The sequence below is a fragment of the Amblyomma maculatum genome, chromosome 1, assembly GCF_055883805.1.
Source record: "Amblyomma maculatum isolate TAMU_Amacu chromosome 1, ASM5588380v1, whole genome shotgun sequence".
NCBI classification, from domain to species: Eukaryota; Metazoa; Arthropoda; class Arachnida; order Ixodida; family Ixodidae; genus Amblyomma; species Amblyomma maculatum.
In genome coordinates, this window is record NC_139344.1 from 407,292,117 (window position 1) to 407,307,079 (window position 14,963).

The following is a 14,963-nucleotide window of genomic DNA, read 5'->3' on the forward strand; positions in this document are numbered from 1 at the left end:
TTAATTGAAACACTTTTTTCGAGTCCGGCACTGTAAAATAACTCATCATTTTTTGAACGAATTCGAACCGAGTGAATAACGTTGGTGGAAAATCAGCGCAGAAAGTAAACGCCGTGTATTGGACGGCGTCATCGGCACGATGCGATGGCACGGGATGCGTTTGGTGAACGTTCGCGTGCGATAAAAAAATATAAACTCGTGGTATTCTCACAAAGTGCATAATGCAACACATTACATCTGGACTTCATTCTTCCCACGAAGCTGAAATGTGCTTACCCAGCGCAGGGAAGCGCTTTCATTTTGTTGACCGAGCCAACGTGGCCGGCGTAATTCCATGCGCGCGCTCCCCTTCCGCGCATCGGGCACCCTAGGCATATTGTCTACTGGAACGATAGAATTTATGCATTCGCAATATTCGCGGAACGGAACAAAAGCGACTACGGTAATTTAATATCTGTTGCCTGCTTTCACAATTTCTTTCCTCAATCAGTTACCTCCTTTTCACCTTCCTAAGGCTCGAGACACCTACGTGGCTATTATGCCCGTACTCGCGTCGCATTTCCCATAGCAACGTCAGCGCGCTTAAGCAATAATTCCTCACTGGTGCAAGTTCATTACAGAGCATTTTAAACTAGAGTTGCAGTGCTAAGAATTTTATCACCAAGTGCACGTAAGAGAGAAGTCTACGGCGCTCTACTGTATTATTTCGCCTTGTTAGGACTGCTCCTCAACGGGACATATATGGACATAAAATATGGTGAGGCAACCATAAAAGAAAGTAGAATAATAAGCCTCTGCCCATGCCACTAGGTATAACAGGCTCAATTCAATCGAACGCAAAAGATTTGGTCCCAAAGGACAAGCTTGGTCTGTGTTTTGCACCCGTAGGCGAAAGAACTCGAAGGCTTTAAAAAAAGTGGGGGAATTCTACGTAGCGGCCCACAGCCGGAGAGCGGGCCCGGATAGATCCCCCATGATCTCCCCTGAGAAGTAGGAGGAGGGGATGGGGCTAGAGAAAGGAAAACGGGATGTAGGGTAGGGATTATAGAGTTTAGGAAAGATTGGGGCAGCTTGGGGATTTTCTCAAATGATCCTGATTCGATTCGAGCTCCCATTCCTGGGCCTCAGTTGAGGGCGAGCACTCGCCTTAGCCGAAATGCGCGACCATCCGCCTTCAACCGTATGCACAACCACATCACGCTCGCCGGGTCTCCGCTACCAGAGACAGGTTGCTGTGCCACTTTGGGGTTCCCCGTACCTCAAGTCAGATTCCCCCGCCCCGACTGGACTAGGGCTACTGGAGGGGCACATTTTGGCAGACTATGATTCTTTCAGCCCTATATTCCAATATACTTGGAAGTGGTGCCCAGAGGCTTCCCTGTTGTAGACCCTCAGTGGTTTCCAATCAATGTTTTCTCTCCAACATAGTATGTTTGACAGGTACTTCGTCAGGTTGGGATACCTGACCCCATCCAGGTTGACCAGTCTGCTTTGGTCCGCCCAATACTCGTGCGCGCACCTATAGAGATACGGTACTAAGGGGTCACCGCTCCCGTTTTTGGCTCTGAATCAGCGAGGCGCGGTTGTTTTAGTACTACGCGAGCAGCGCCACCGGGCCCTTGGCAGTGGGCTGGGCTTTCCCTCGGCCAGCCCTATCGCCCAGGACCAGAGGTTCTCGAACCCCTCACCTAAAGCCTTAGTCAGCAAGCCACAGTTTCTTGAATACTACGCGGACAGAGCCACCTTTAGGCGACCGGCTGGACTTTCCCTTGGCCAGCTCTACCAACCTCGGTTCTGCGAGGGGTTACCCCCTGAAGGAGGTCCAAGGCAGCGAGCCGCCTTTCCTCTCGTACTATGCGAGCAGTGTCATCGTTCCCCTTGATGGCCGGCTGAGCGTTCCCTCGGTCAGCCGTACCAACTTGATTCCTCGCAAGGGGTCTCCACTTCCCCTTACGTGCGAGTATATGAACCAGCAAGCCGCGGTTCCTCGCGTACTACGCGACTGAGCCATCGTTTCCTTGACAGCCGGCTGGGCTTTCCCTCGGCCAGCCAACTGACTCATATCATCGCGGCATCTGACTCCCCTGAATAATTGTGCGTTTTCGTTGGAGGTACTGACTGTGAATGGCACCAGTGCTTTAGCACCGGCACAAAATGCTTTGGCACAAAGTGCTACCACTGTTCTTTTAACAAGTTTCGGACTTACTAGAGATCACATAGCCTACTCTGCCACCGTCTTTTTCGCCTTTTCGACCCTAAAGGCAAGTTCCCCAGAACCTGGACTTGGTTCGCCCCAGCCGCGGCCCCTCGAAAACCCGTTCTCTTCAGCAACGGAAACCAACGCGTCTGTGGTTGGGAGATGTGCTCTCTCGCACCGAGGGGTTTTTGAATTTGTTCTGCTTTTAATCGGATTGCACGTGCCCAGTCCGGACCCCTATTTACCTACCCCTGTGCCAGGCAACAGGCTACGTGGGCTCGGCACGCTCACAATGCCGCGGGGAGTAAGCTGACAATCTCCACGGGGACTCGTACAGTATCTGTTCCGGCGCGCAACCATACTGACCGCTGGCGGTGCAGCTGGACAAAGCCTAGCAGCCTTAACCGCTCCAGACCATCCAGCTGGCGGGAGGGACGACGAGTACATCGCCAGATTGAGTCCCCCCCTCAACGGGACATATATTATGGTGACAGCGGGAACCTGCCAGAACTTAAAATATGCCTTTTAGGAGAGGGACTTACTCCGTGATCTCCCGCTTACGTGGCTCCTTATTTCCCGCAATGCAATTCAGTGCACTTGAACCGCGATTCCCGTGTCGGTAATTTTATCAGCAACAGATCAATGAGAACTTGCGGAGCACAGAACTACCACCAGTTTACGTTTTTATTGTTCTTAAAAGAACCGTGAAATTTGCCGGTGACAACGCCCTCTTGCAAGGTAGTCATTTGATAACGTACAAATACGCGGTTTAGTTTACACCTCCTCAGCTACTGACGTAACAATGAACTGCACTTCTTGCACACATGTCGGATTGACGACCTCCATTTTAATGAAACAACGGCGATTCGATACAATTGGCGAGCATACTTAAATGTTTTATCAATGCCAGTGCTCATAATCAAACATAAAGGAGGAGCTTATTTCAAGGCCTGAAATATTGAACGCCCACCAAATAATGTGCGCTTTTCCATCTTGCCCCAAGGTTATTACGAGGTTATTTCATACACGATGTATATCTGAAATATAACCGAATTTTCTTTCTGCCTATTGTCGCCGAAACTATATTTGATCACGCAGTTCGCTTTTTTCATCACAACCATTATGCTAGGCAGTCATGCAAGGTTTCGAACGATATCGTTAACTCCGGATTAGAAGGCTACGGATACAGCTTTGAGGTCGGGTATGTAAACGTATGAAAATTTACCGGACACAATTTTTTTGATGTCGTCCTCGGTGACCTTGCCCTTGTAGGCGTCGTGCAGGATGACGAAAGCGGTGGCCACCTCACCGAACTCCGGGTGAGGTAAACCCACCACAGCTACTTCGGCCACGCCGGGACAGCTACGGGCAATCAAGTCCTCCAGCTCAGCAGGCACTACTTGGTTGTCCATGCACTTGATCATGTCCTTCATCCGCTCCACAAAGTGTATCCGCCCGTTCTCATCGTAGAATCCTATGTCACCTGCACTCAACAAGCGCGCTGCTCATGTACTTCCACTACGTGTCATTTCCAAGCAAGTACCTAAGCTTGGACCATTAAAAACATTGTACAATAAAAGGAAAGATCGTGCAAATAAACCTTAGCAAGGTGATCGAACATAACGCGGTGTTTTCAAAATTATCGAAGCTATTCGCTTGACATTTCCCTTTTATTTTCCGAAATTGTAGCACGAGATGACATCTCCAGGCAAAGCGCTGTCAAGAAAGTAGGTGCAGAATGGAAACGCGCATCTTCGGCTTGGAAATCATGAAGAAAACAAGCACTCAGAAACGCAAGTCTAGACTTATTCGTCTGGGCTATAAAATATCATTTTCTTCACACGAGCGGACTGTCTGACAAAATTACGAAAATATTTTTCACTGAGAACAGCAACGCGATTAACTACAAAAACGCACCACAGAAGCACCGACAGGTTGCTACTGCAAAAGCGCTGCATTCTGTTTAGCGCTTAGACGCATTTGCGCTCGTGGCTAAGTTACTAGACGCTAGAGCCGAATGCAGCACAAACATGCTGCCAAAGGCTGCCTCGCATATAGAGCGGAAGTTACGGGATCTCCCCGCTCCTCCAAGTATGCTTCAAAATGACTCTCCGGGGCAGGGACCGGCCAGCGCGCGTCCTTGACCATGGGTCGCAGCTCAACCAGGCGCGAATATAAAAAGGCAGACCGCAGCACGCCCACGGCGGTGCGCTCTGGGAATATTCGGTCTTCCGGGCCTCTCTCGCGGCTGCTCGCTCTGAGAAAGTGTCTTGTTTTTCACCGCGCCCGCGATCAGCTCATCGTTCTCCTCATCTGTACGGCCGCCGCTACTGATCAACAATGTGAATACGACGTCTCATCGAACAAGAAAGTCGTGAGAATTCTTTTAGCCACAGACTGTCGGTGAATTGAATATTGTTTTCGCCTTTGTTTAAACCTTATTCTAACATAGTATTTTTACGCTGCGTTTTCTGTGTAACTTTTGCCACTACTTATTATATCTGGAATACTTGCTCAGTTATTTTTATCTTCATTTATAGCAGTGTTCTGTTCATTGTGTTTTCCCTCTCGTCATTTACCCAGTTGTCTTTTATCACTATCGTGTCATGACGTTTTTTTCCCTATTATTATGCAGTGTAACATGGATTTCTAGCTATAAATATTCCATTGTTTGTTAACAAAAAGTTACTTTCTTGGACTTATTCTTCAATCATACACTGACGCACGTACTTTACGGGATGACCGGCCTAACTTTTAACTGTTTTCTCAAACCTGATATAGGGACGACGGGTAGCCGTAAATAGGATCCCGCGCCTCTTTTGACCGTAAAGGCGGGAGTTTGCGACACATGCGCTGAAACATGCACATGATTCCCCCGGTCAGGTATACTGTAAGTGCCCAGTTAGTTCATAATTCGACATCGGCCCACAAAAATGCTGTGAACCAAAAATGCAGAGGTGGCGTTTTATTTACGGACGTTGACTTGTACCTGTTGCAGCATCTAGGCTGCTACCCAGATCGTCACCCCTGGATCTTTTAAGTGCACAGCGTTCTGTTTGAAATTTGATTATAGCACGACCAGAAGGGTGAATAAAAAGATGGCAGCTTCTCTGCTACTCCGTCGATTTGAGACAAAGGAGGAGCTGTTATAAGACTTCTAAAGCATTACAGTGATTTTAAACGCGACATAACTTTACTCTGTCGATTTTAGACAAAGGAGGAGCTGTTATAAGACTTCTAAAGCGTCACAGTGCTTTTAAACGCGACATAACTAAGCTCCCATTCAGCGAAATCAGCTTGCAGAATCTTGACAAAACTGCAAAGGTACAATTGGCTGAAATGCTTTACGCCACAAGTGGTGTAGTGGAGGTGAATAAAAGTGTTCGGAGTTTAAGCATGTCTTGAGCCTAGTTATACGAACTTAAGCTCTGATAAGCAAGATTGTGCATGGTTTGACAGTTTGAATTCGAATAACGATTGTTCTGCTCTTCGAAGACTTCATCGGTAAGAGCCATCAGCGACGTTGCCAGCCGTACAATTAAGGGGTCAGCTGCCCGTCGGCAGCAGCCTCCATATTGATGGCTCTCCTCGTCCTCGTCTCACTTCTGTCACATTTTTCTCTGCCTCCCGTTGCAGGTATCAATCATCACGGGCTTATTGCCGCATTGCCTCAGCTACCTGTTCAGCGCAACGAATGCGCCACTCAATCGGAGTCAACGAGACTCGTTTGTTAGCAGCGAGCGTTGCTGTCTTCGCAAGTCTGGCAGAATTCTTGTGGTCTTGTGCTCCTAGACGCCGTCGCTGTGCCTCTCCGGAGTCAAAGCATTTGCGACGCCTAGCTCGTGGAGCCTTGCTTGTAGATGGTAAACTCTCCATTGCGCAAACACAACTATCAGCAGAGAAGTGACAGGGTAGTGAGATTGTGCAACCCCGCTGACCGCCTCCTCTTTCCTACGCTTGCGATGCCACGCGAATCCAGTTTGCCTCCTGCCATCCCAAGCCTGTCATCGTAGATCCCTCCTCTGCTGCGCTCCATTTCCGCTGCTGTGAAGACGCAGCCATCGCTTCAGCCCACCGAGACATATCCCACCTTCCGTTGCACTCCTTTTTTTTCCTGCTGTGCCGGTCGCCTCAGTGTAGACACAGTCTCTCAGCGCGTCGACATCTACCATCATCAATCGCACTCCTCCGCTACATTCGGTCCCTGCGAGGAGCTTTAAGGTCAGCTGGTGCGAGCGGTGTGAAATCTGAGGTTGCTCTACACTAAATGGACTCACCAGGATTTCTTATATATCAAGTGAGACACATTGCCGACACCATGCATGTATGCAATTAAAGCTTGGTTAACTGGGGCTTCACATTGTGGCGAAGATTTGTGCTGTTTGGTGACGCATACGGCCACTCACATGCGCCTTTCTCACTTTTTCGCAGTGTGAGAGGCGTCCTCGCCAGAATCATCTTAAAGGCCTCAGCGAAGAGCATATTCTTTCACCTTGTTTTCATATTGTTGTAGTTACTTTTGAAACATTACCTTGCGTTTCTTTATCTAAATTTAAAATGAGCGCGACCAAGATCTGCGGCCTTCGATAGAGCGGACGACTACCTAGCATGTTTGCTTCTATATCACCGCTGAGTTGTGCACTTATTTTGCGGGCGCAGGTGACTGTAATACAGTTTCTTTCAAAGCCATTCCGTTTCTTCCTAACTGCCAAACTGCCATGACCACATGACATCTGGCGGAAGCGCTGAATGACGTCAACGTTACATACCGCCGACGATCGACCTGTTTTAGAGATACCGACTCTTGTTTGCGTGCACCTCCGCAAGCCCCTTATGTCCTAATATTTGCTCAATGAAGGCGTGGTAATCTAGCTGGGCTTATCAAACAGCACGCGAATGTTTAACAGACGCAGGCACTATGGCAAGCTTGCGTGCACTTCAGGAGCTCCTTTGTATCTGTTATAAAAATCTTGCAGCCGTTTTTAAGGATTGCAGCGCATTGTAAAAGTAGCTTTTGAAGGTTTTTTGAGCGTCCAATGAACAGAAAAGGCTTCGTCTGTGTTTCAGTGAAGACGTCAATTCTTTAACGAGTCCATCGTCGCTCATATAGAGAGATAAGGTGTCTCAACCACTGCGCTGCTCCTGACATGATCGAAAACCAAAAGCGAACTTGCTCGTGAGCGGCATCAAGTACCAACCATTTGCGGGTTGCACCAGCTCCCAGACGCTGTGCAGGATTTCAACAAAGACAAATGGATGCCTGGATCTTCCATTACAATAGAACACTTCATGTGTTCTACGCAGTCACGATGACATCACAGCTACAATTGGATAATCTCCATGACCACAGACCTGAAATCAAGGACGTCAGTAGCGAATAAGCTCATGATACGATTGCTTCCGGTGATCGACGCATCCACTGAAGCTCAAGCAATTAAAATAGCCGCTAGAGTAGGCAGCGTTTATCCCCTCCAAGACTTCCAAATCGTCTTGGACATAAAGCAGCTGTTCTAGAACACTGCATTTAGCCCCACCCAACCTGCCTACAAGCAACACTCAAGTCATAGAAAGGTTACGCTTGAAGGAGCAGCAACAACGTCTCGCAGGTTTTCCATTGCGGTGCGGACCGTCATGTATTTCTAGGCAGCTAAAATGCACCACAACGCTACTTTATTACATACACGAAAAGACTTATCCGCGCTTTTCTTCGTCCCTGTCTTAAATATCCGCTGTGTTGGAGTTTATTAGCCAAGTATTTCAAACCCCTCCGATCAGCAACTCTCGAGTATTCTTCTTTACTGCCCATTACATGACTCTGCATTTGGGACTTAGCATTGACTTGCCCCAACCATTCACATCCAGCGACTACAGGAAATTGATAACTGCCTGTACAGGAGAGAGTAGGTGTCGTATAGCAGTCTGTGCCAATTGCTACCATTGTTTAAATTACGTCTGCTCAAAACGGCGTCGGTTACGATGCGCTGGGAGAGGGCGAAGGTTCCTAGCACAGGTAGACGAAACTGAGGAAAGCAATCTTTAGATATGGAGTTCCTTCGCAGGAAAATAACGAATATTCTTCGCCACTCAAGAAGAATAGCACCACCGAATAAATAAGTGGATGCCAATGAGATCTGCACAATTTAAAAAAGGCTAAGCCCCAAACTGGAGCATAGGCACTGCCTAGGATGCTAACGCCAAGCATAGGCCGTAGTCATACCGCATGACGAACCCGAGGCCGGGCTACAAGACCAACGTGCAAGGAATGCAAGGACGCGAAATTCGGCCTTGAAATGGCTACTGACGGTTGAAGCTAAGTGCCCTGGTGGGCATTGCAGCTGACTACTGCGTCATCAGTGCACAGTTCGCCATTCACTCGTACAAAGCAACCACTAGTTTGAATGCCCCTTAATCCGCATCGCTGGTATGCCATCCGGGAGATGCATCACAAGAGTAACTCTGAATTCAAATGCTAATCCTGCGAGCTTCGTTTAGCAGCGCTCAGTAACATCTCTTGGGTGTAGAATTTTTAGTTGCATTCAGGAATCAGTGACATTTAATCGAAGCTCATCTTGATTCCCACGCACAAATTGTAATCTCAAACTACAACTCTGAAGCTCATTGGTGTTCTAAATGTCCACAGTGAAAAAATGATCTCGCATTCACCGATCGCTACTCGCGTCGCCGCCCCGTGGGTAACGGAGACATCACGGCCCTTATCAAGAAAACCGCCCAGCTACACCTGAACCCATGACTAGTAACCGCAAGAGGCATTGCGTGTTTCCGGAATTGGCAAGCTCAGGTGCTAGTGACGGAATTCACCGAAAGATAGTACAAACGACGATGACTGCGCGACCTAGGGAATGCCCAACTAGTCTGCATAAAGCACACCTAAGCAAGGCCATCAAACCAACTTCGATATCAAACTAGCCCTACCGTGCAGCAGTGAAGATCAGATCTCCATTCTTCTTCAAACTTACAGCAAGTGCTCTTCGTCATCTTCGAATGTGCGAACAATGCCGATTGCTTACAACAACGTGTTTTTGGAGAGCATGCAACACGAAAGCACCAAAGCCATTGAGTGAAAGCCTCCAATGGGCCTTTAGTGAAGCCTCTGAAGGAACGCCAAGGCGTTCAGAAAAACAAAATTGGTCTTATATGCGTCGCAGCACAAGCATAATCCAGATGCAAAAGTTTTCACGAAGGACAAATGCAGCTGGCAGCTGAAATGAGATCGTCGTTTAAGAATTCGCTTTCTAATCAGTCCTGTGATCTTAATTCATATTCCCAGGCGGCCATCTCGAGCAGCTCCCACAATCTGTGAAGGTAGTGGATGAGCTAAGTAATATTCCAGATTTAGTCAGAAAGCTGGATCCCAATTCCAATCGCTTTATACAATGTCACCACCGGGTTCCGGGCGAAAACATGCTTGCACCGGATCGCATTTATAGTGTTCCATAGCTGGAACATAGATTCTAATGCGAACTCGAAACAAATCTACAGCGCCCATCATTATATCATTCCACTGAGGACGCTGTTGTCGACCTTTATAATTTATCCGATCCCGAAGTACGCCACCTAGTGTAGTTGGTTAATTCCTTCCTTTCTGAATCTGCACACTTGCATCATGGTGGCTGCGTTGACGTTTTCTCTACAGATTTTTCCGTTTTGCAACGTTTTCGAAACACTCATGAGCATTCGCTTTGGCATGAAGCATGTTCCCTTGCAGGCCGCCGAAGAGCCCATTTGGAATGTTTGTCATGCAGAGTTTATGGTCGATGTGAGGATAGGCCGACGTCTTATGCCCACGTAAACATGAGCGGCACTATTGTGAATGTGAACTGGAAAAAGCGCGAACCATTAGCTCCAGAGGTGCTATAAAGTTTTGCGAAAATTGACAGAGCCCATTATGAATTTCAGCTAACTGTCTGCGTCCAGTAACCTAGTAACAAACGCCCAGAAAGCGCCATGAAGGCTTGTCACAGGAGCGCTGATGGACACGGCAGCGCAGATGTCCACGACCTAGTTCAAATTTTCTAAAGTAAGCAGCGGATTATATCTGCTGGTAATGTTAATTCTCGTTGCTCCGACGCTGCTCTATGCTAAGGTACGCATGAACGTTACCGTGCTTCCATATCTTAAATAAGATTTTGATCGATTTAGTGGTTTGTATGTGTGAGACATGAGAGCAGATATATGTGCGCATGCATATGTTGTATGTGATATGAATACGGAAGAAGGAAGAGACCGTGTGTGTGACTTTGGCCTCTGAACAAGTTATTCAGAGCTACATAAATACACAGGACGGGTGCTTCTTGTTTCCGCGTCATTAACGCGCTATAGTTATTATAAGTTTACGCTGCAAAATTAAGAACGACATAGGGGATGGAGTTCCACGACGATGAGGTGTGAACGAGCACGGTAGTTGCATTTATTAGTGCATCACTGGCACTAGTCAATGACAACCGTTTATTTCAATAATGCATCACCAGCCATAAATTGTAAAATTACAGTCTGATTGTTATATCTTGTTGTGTTACTATGTATAACCGGAATATGGCCCTGAGGGTATTTGAAAAAAAAATGAATGAAAATAGGTACAGTAAAAACGTTAAATCCTGAATCACTAAAATCACATATACAAACCGTTTTTGTTTTATATGTGTAGTTGTGACCTCACAGATTTAAATCAGCTAAAATATACAGATATGTGCTTATGATTTCATATATTTATACTAATTCAACATCTTGTAAAACTGCTGCATCTACTTTATTCTGATATCATTTCCAATATTTTTTGCGTTGTGGGTATTTGTGACGTGGCACTTTGTGTGAAATTCGCACAAACGAAATTTGGCAAAATCCCACAAAGTCACCCAATGGCAGCATTTTGAATTTAGTGAATGAGTGTACGTCTGCAAAGAACAAAATGCTTAGCCAGATACGTGTTTTCTCTGCCTACACCCAAGTGATCTGCTTTGTAAAATGTGCGATAGTATATGCATGCCAAGTTTTTGCCGTAGTGCTTTCTTGCAGGGGAGAGCCCGTGCAAGTCCATTTCAGTGAAAGGTGGTGCATCAAGATAAATTGGCAGCCTGTAAACACATGTGAAAGACCTAGAAAAACTCCGTGGCATTACGGCGGACAAGAAAATGTGTAAAGCAATATTTTGCATCATTGCTGCGTGCAGCAAGCTCCACGAAATTAAAATTGCAGTCCCAGACTTGTACCATGGTCAAGTAATTTTGTTACATATATATCTATTCATAAAACGATAAGTGACGAGTGGCGTCCGTGTGCTGTGCGATGTCAGCGCACGTTAAAGATCCCCAGGTGGTCGAAATTACTCCGTAGCCCTCCACTACGGCTCCCCTTTCTCTCTTTCCACTTTCACTCCCATCTTCCTCCCTTCTCTTACGGCGCGGTTCAGGTGTCCACAGAGCAAGTGTGACAGATACTGCGCCTTTCCCTTCCTGTGAATCAACCAACCAACCATGTTTAGATATCTAGAGTATACTGACATTGAAGAGTACTCACCAAGAGAGAAGTGCCCTGCTGTTTACTACATCCCCATCTCTAGGGACAGAGTAGCACTGATTACTCGGCTTTGCACTGATGCTCAAGGCAGATTTGTGGACCATCCTTAGATTGGAAGTTTGCAGGGCGGCAATCCTGACACTGGGCATAAACTTTGGGAGCTCAATTTAATGCAACGAAAAGTTGTCATTGAGTGTAATTCTGCTAAACGATTTTTATTTGCTTAAGTACTCCCTCACGTTCTGTCCATGTCCTCCACAATTTTTGTAAATATTGTGTGACCGTTTATTGCATAGTTTCAAAATACATTTCTAATGCACAGAGCTTTCTTTCTTATTTCTAATCTGGTACAGGATAATGTTTTTAAAAGGCTGAAGCACCCTTTGAGTGGCAACTCAGGCCTAATGACAACAGACGTTTCTAAAAACTGTTATTATAATTTCAGCTTGATGGGAATGTACCCAGTCAACCACACTTCGCGTGAACATGGTTCCGCGTGGCCACGCTTGTGGTTTGCGTCATTTCACATAACCAGTTCACAAATCAATGCTGAGAGGCGCGCGATTGTTGGGACCTTGAAGCGGAGCTTCGTGATACAAGCCATTTTGAGTGCAATGACTACTGCGTTGGGCACGCAGAGCCGTGTTCGCGCTAAGTGTGATTGACACTGTACGCTGCATGGGAGCTACGGTATGCCAAGAAGATGCTGATGCCAATTAAAGACTGAGTGTTTACATGGCAGAGCCCATCAATGCCACTCAAAAACGCCTACCTGGTGCAGGCAATTCACAAACTGAACGGCTACTTCGCTAGTGTAAGCTTTGTACTGGAGACCCACCACTCCCCCACAGACTTGGTTAAATAACAAAGCCAGTTAAAAGTGGCACTTTGCTAAGGTAGACTATGGCTCTGCAAACATACGCTTTTGTAATTCGTTTAAGGAAAGGAAATCTGAAGGCAAGCAACTAAGCCTCGCATTCCAATTATATCCGCCATGTGTGATATTTTCGTGGATTAGTGTCGCATATTGTTAGTTCGTGAAGAGCTGCTTACCTCGGAGCAATATTTGCTGACCTCATTAGCAGGCTCTGCTGAACGTTTTCTCACCTAAATGATTTCAGGCAATCCAATTTCTTTTTAGCATTCTAGCGATTCTTTTTTCTTTTTATATGATGCTGTGAATCCCACCAGGGATTGTAACAGGAAGGGCTGTGAGCATATTACACTAAAGCAAAAAAGCATGCATAATAATACATGGTGAAGAGTGTTACATGCAGCTTACAACAATCGAGGAACACAGGGTATATCACATATATTAATTACATGATTACGGATGATAACTAGTACAAAAGGTTTATGGCGAGAAAAAGTTCAGTCGCAATGTCAGCGAGGGGATCAGTATCAGTTCTAATTGACAGTCAAGGCACAATCAAGGTTTAAAATACTAAAAAAGAAAAAATCGACTATAATGAATTTACAACTTGAATCAGGCGCAAATAGGCAAGTGAAAATAACAAAAGAAAAAGGAAGCATAAAAAAAAAAGGAATACAATTGTTACTGCAATGGGTATAATTCATCTGCAACAAGGGAACAAAACTCAGCTAAGGACGTGCTGTTAGTAATGCGCGAGTGTAAATTGTTCCATTCTCGTGTTGCCCTTGGAAAAAATTAGTAAAATATCAGTATGAAATGAAAATTCGCCCAATGTATGCGTAAGGTAATAACGGGTTGATCTGTTCGAGGACGTCGGGATGTACTTTGTAATAGGCAGTTTTAGTTGATTGTGTATTACCTCGTATATGATTTTAAGTCTTGCAAGATAGGCTCTGTTTTCTAAGGTTAGAAGTTCTGCACGTTTGAGTACTTCTGTTGATGAGTCTGTAATGAAGTGTTTATTATATATAAATCTTAGTTCCTTTCTTTGTACTGCCTCCAATTTTTTAATGAGCTGTTTAGTAAACTAGAACCAAACGGTATTAGCGTACTCTACTACCGGTCTGATAAGTGTTTTATATGCAAGCAACTTAGTTTCAGGTGGTGCTAGTTTAGGACGCCTGTTAATAAAGAATAGCTGTTTTAGGGCGGTTGACGTGGTGTTGTTAACGTGAGAGTTCCACCGGAAGTCAGAAGTTAGTGACACACCAAGATACTTATGCTCATGAACAGATCCAAGGGGAATGTTGTTAAAGGTGTACTGAAATGCTAATGTATGCTTTTTTCTTGTTATAGATAAAAAAACAGACTTTTTTAAATTGATATTCATTTGCCAGTCCTGGCACCACTGATACACTGCAGTTATGGCGTTGTTTAGAGTTAGATGATAATCAATGGAGTTAATTTCCTGATAAAGAACGCAATCATCAGCAAAAAGTTTAATATTATGTGAAGCGTAAGCTGGTAAGTAATTTATAAAAATTAAGAATAATAGTGGGGCTAGTTAAAGGAGATTTTTCTCGTTGTTAATTTCAACAAATTGTGTGCGATTACTAAGATAATTTTAATCCAATCTAGAACAGGACCAGGTCCCAAAGTTAGCTCAAGTTTTACCAGACGTTTCGTGCGTGATACGCGGTCAAATGCTTTAGAAAAGTCTAGAAATAGGAAGTCTATTTGTTTCTGTTTATCAATGCTCAACGATATATCACGTGTTAATTCAATTAACTGAGTAATGGTGAAAAGGCCCTTACGAAACGTGTTGACAGGAGGTTAAAATATCATTTACTTCTAGAAAGGCAATTATGTGTTTTAGGATAATATGCTCTAGCAGCTTGCATACTGTGCTGGTTAATGATATATGTAATGCCATATGTAATGTCATATGTAATGCCACATTCATGACATAAGGTCTTTGAAATCCCACATGTGTCTCTTATCGGTGAAGGAACCAAACGAGAACAAAATAGCAAGCCAGAGGACATTTTATGGTGTAAGGTGAAGCGTTTTGACGGGCAACAGAGTGCACTTGCTTCATTAGGAACTGCCCATTATCGTCGGCTTCTTGCGAGATGTATTAGAACAAGATCGATCAAGCATCACGGTTATCCGAAGAAAGGCCGTCGCAGCCAACCAACCGAGGAAGCTAGCCGAGGTTGGAGTCCCTCATGTAACGCAGTGGTCTTGTCCGGGCGTGTGGAGTCGGTACATAACGAGGAGCAAGTATTCGCTTGTCTGCCAAACACCCGAAGGAAACCTAGGGAATGAGCGCAGCTGGCATCCTCGTCATGTGCAAGC

The 14,963-nt window shown here is 45.5% G+C and overlaps 1 protein-coding gene across 1 annotated transcript in view; it reads right to left on the minus strand.

Annotated features, from left to right (window-relative positions):
- The window catches only part of LOC146208826 (uncharacterized), a 96,094-nt gene that overhangs the window by 2,162 nt on the left and 78,969 nt on the right, over window positions 1-14,963 (minus strand). The window contains exon 9 of the mRNA XM_084579404.1: window positions 3,423-3,680. Coding sequence (XP_084435530.1) covers window positions 3,423-3,680 — 258 coding nt within the window. The remainder of the gene's footprint in view (window positions 1-3,422; window positions 3,681-14,963) is intronic.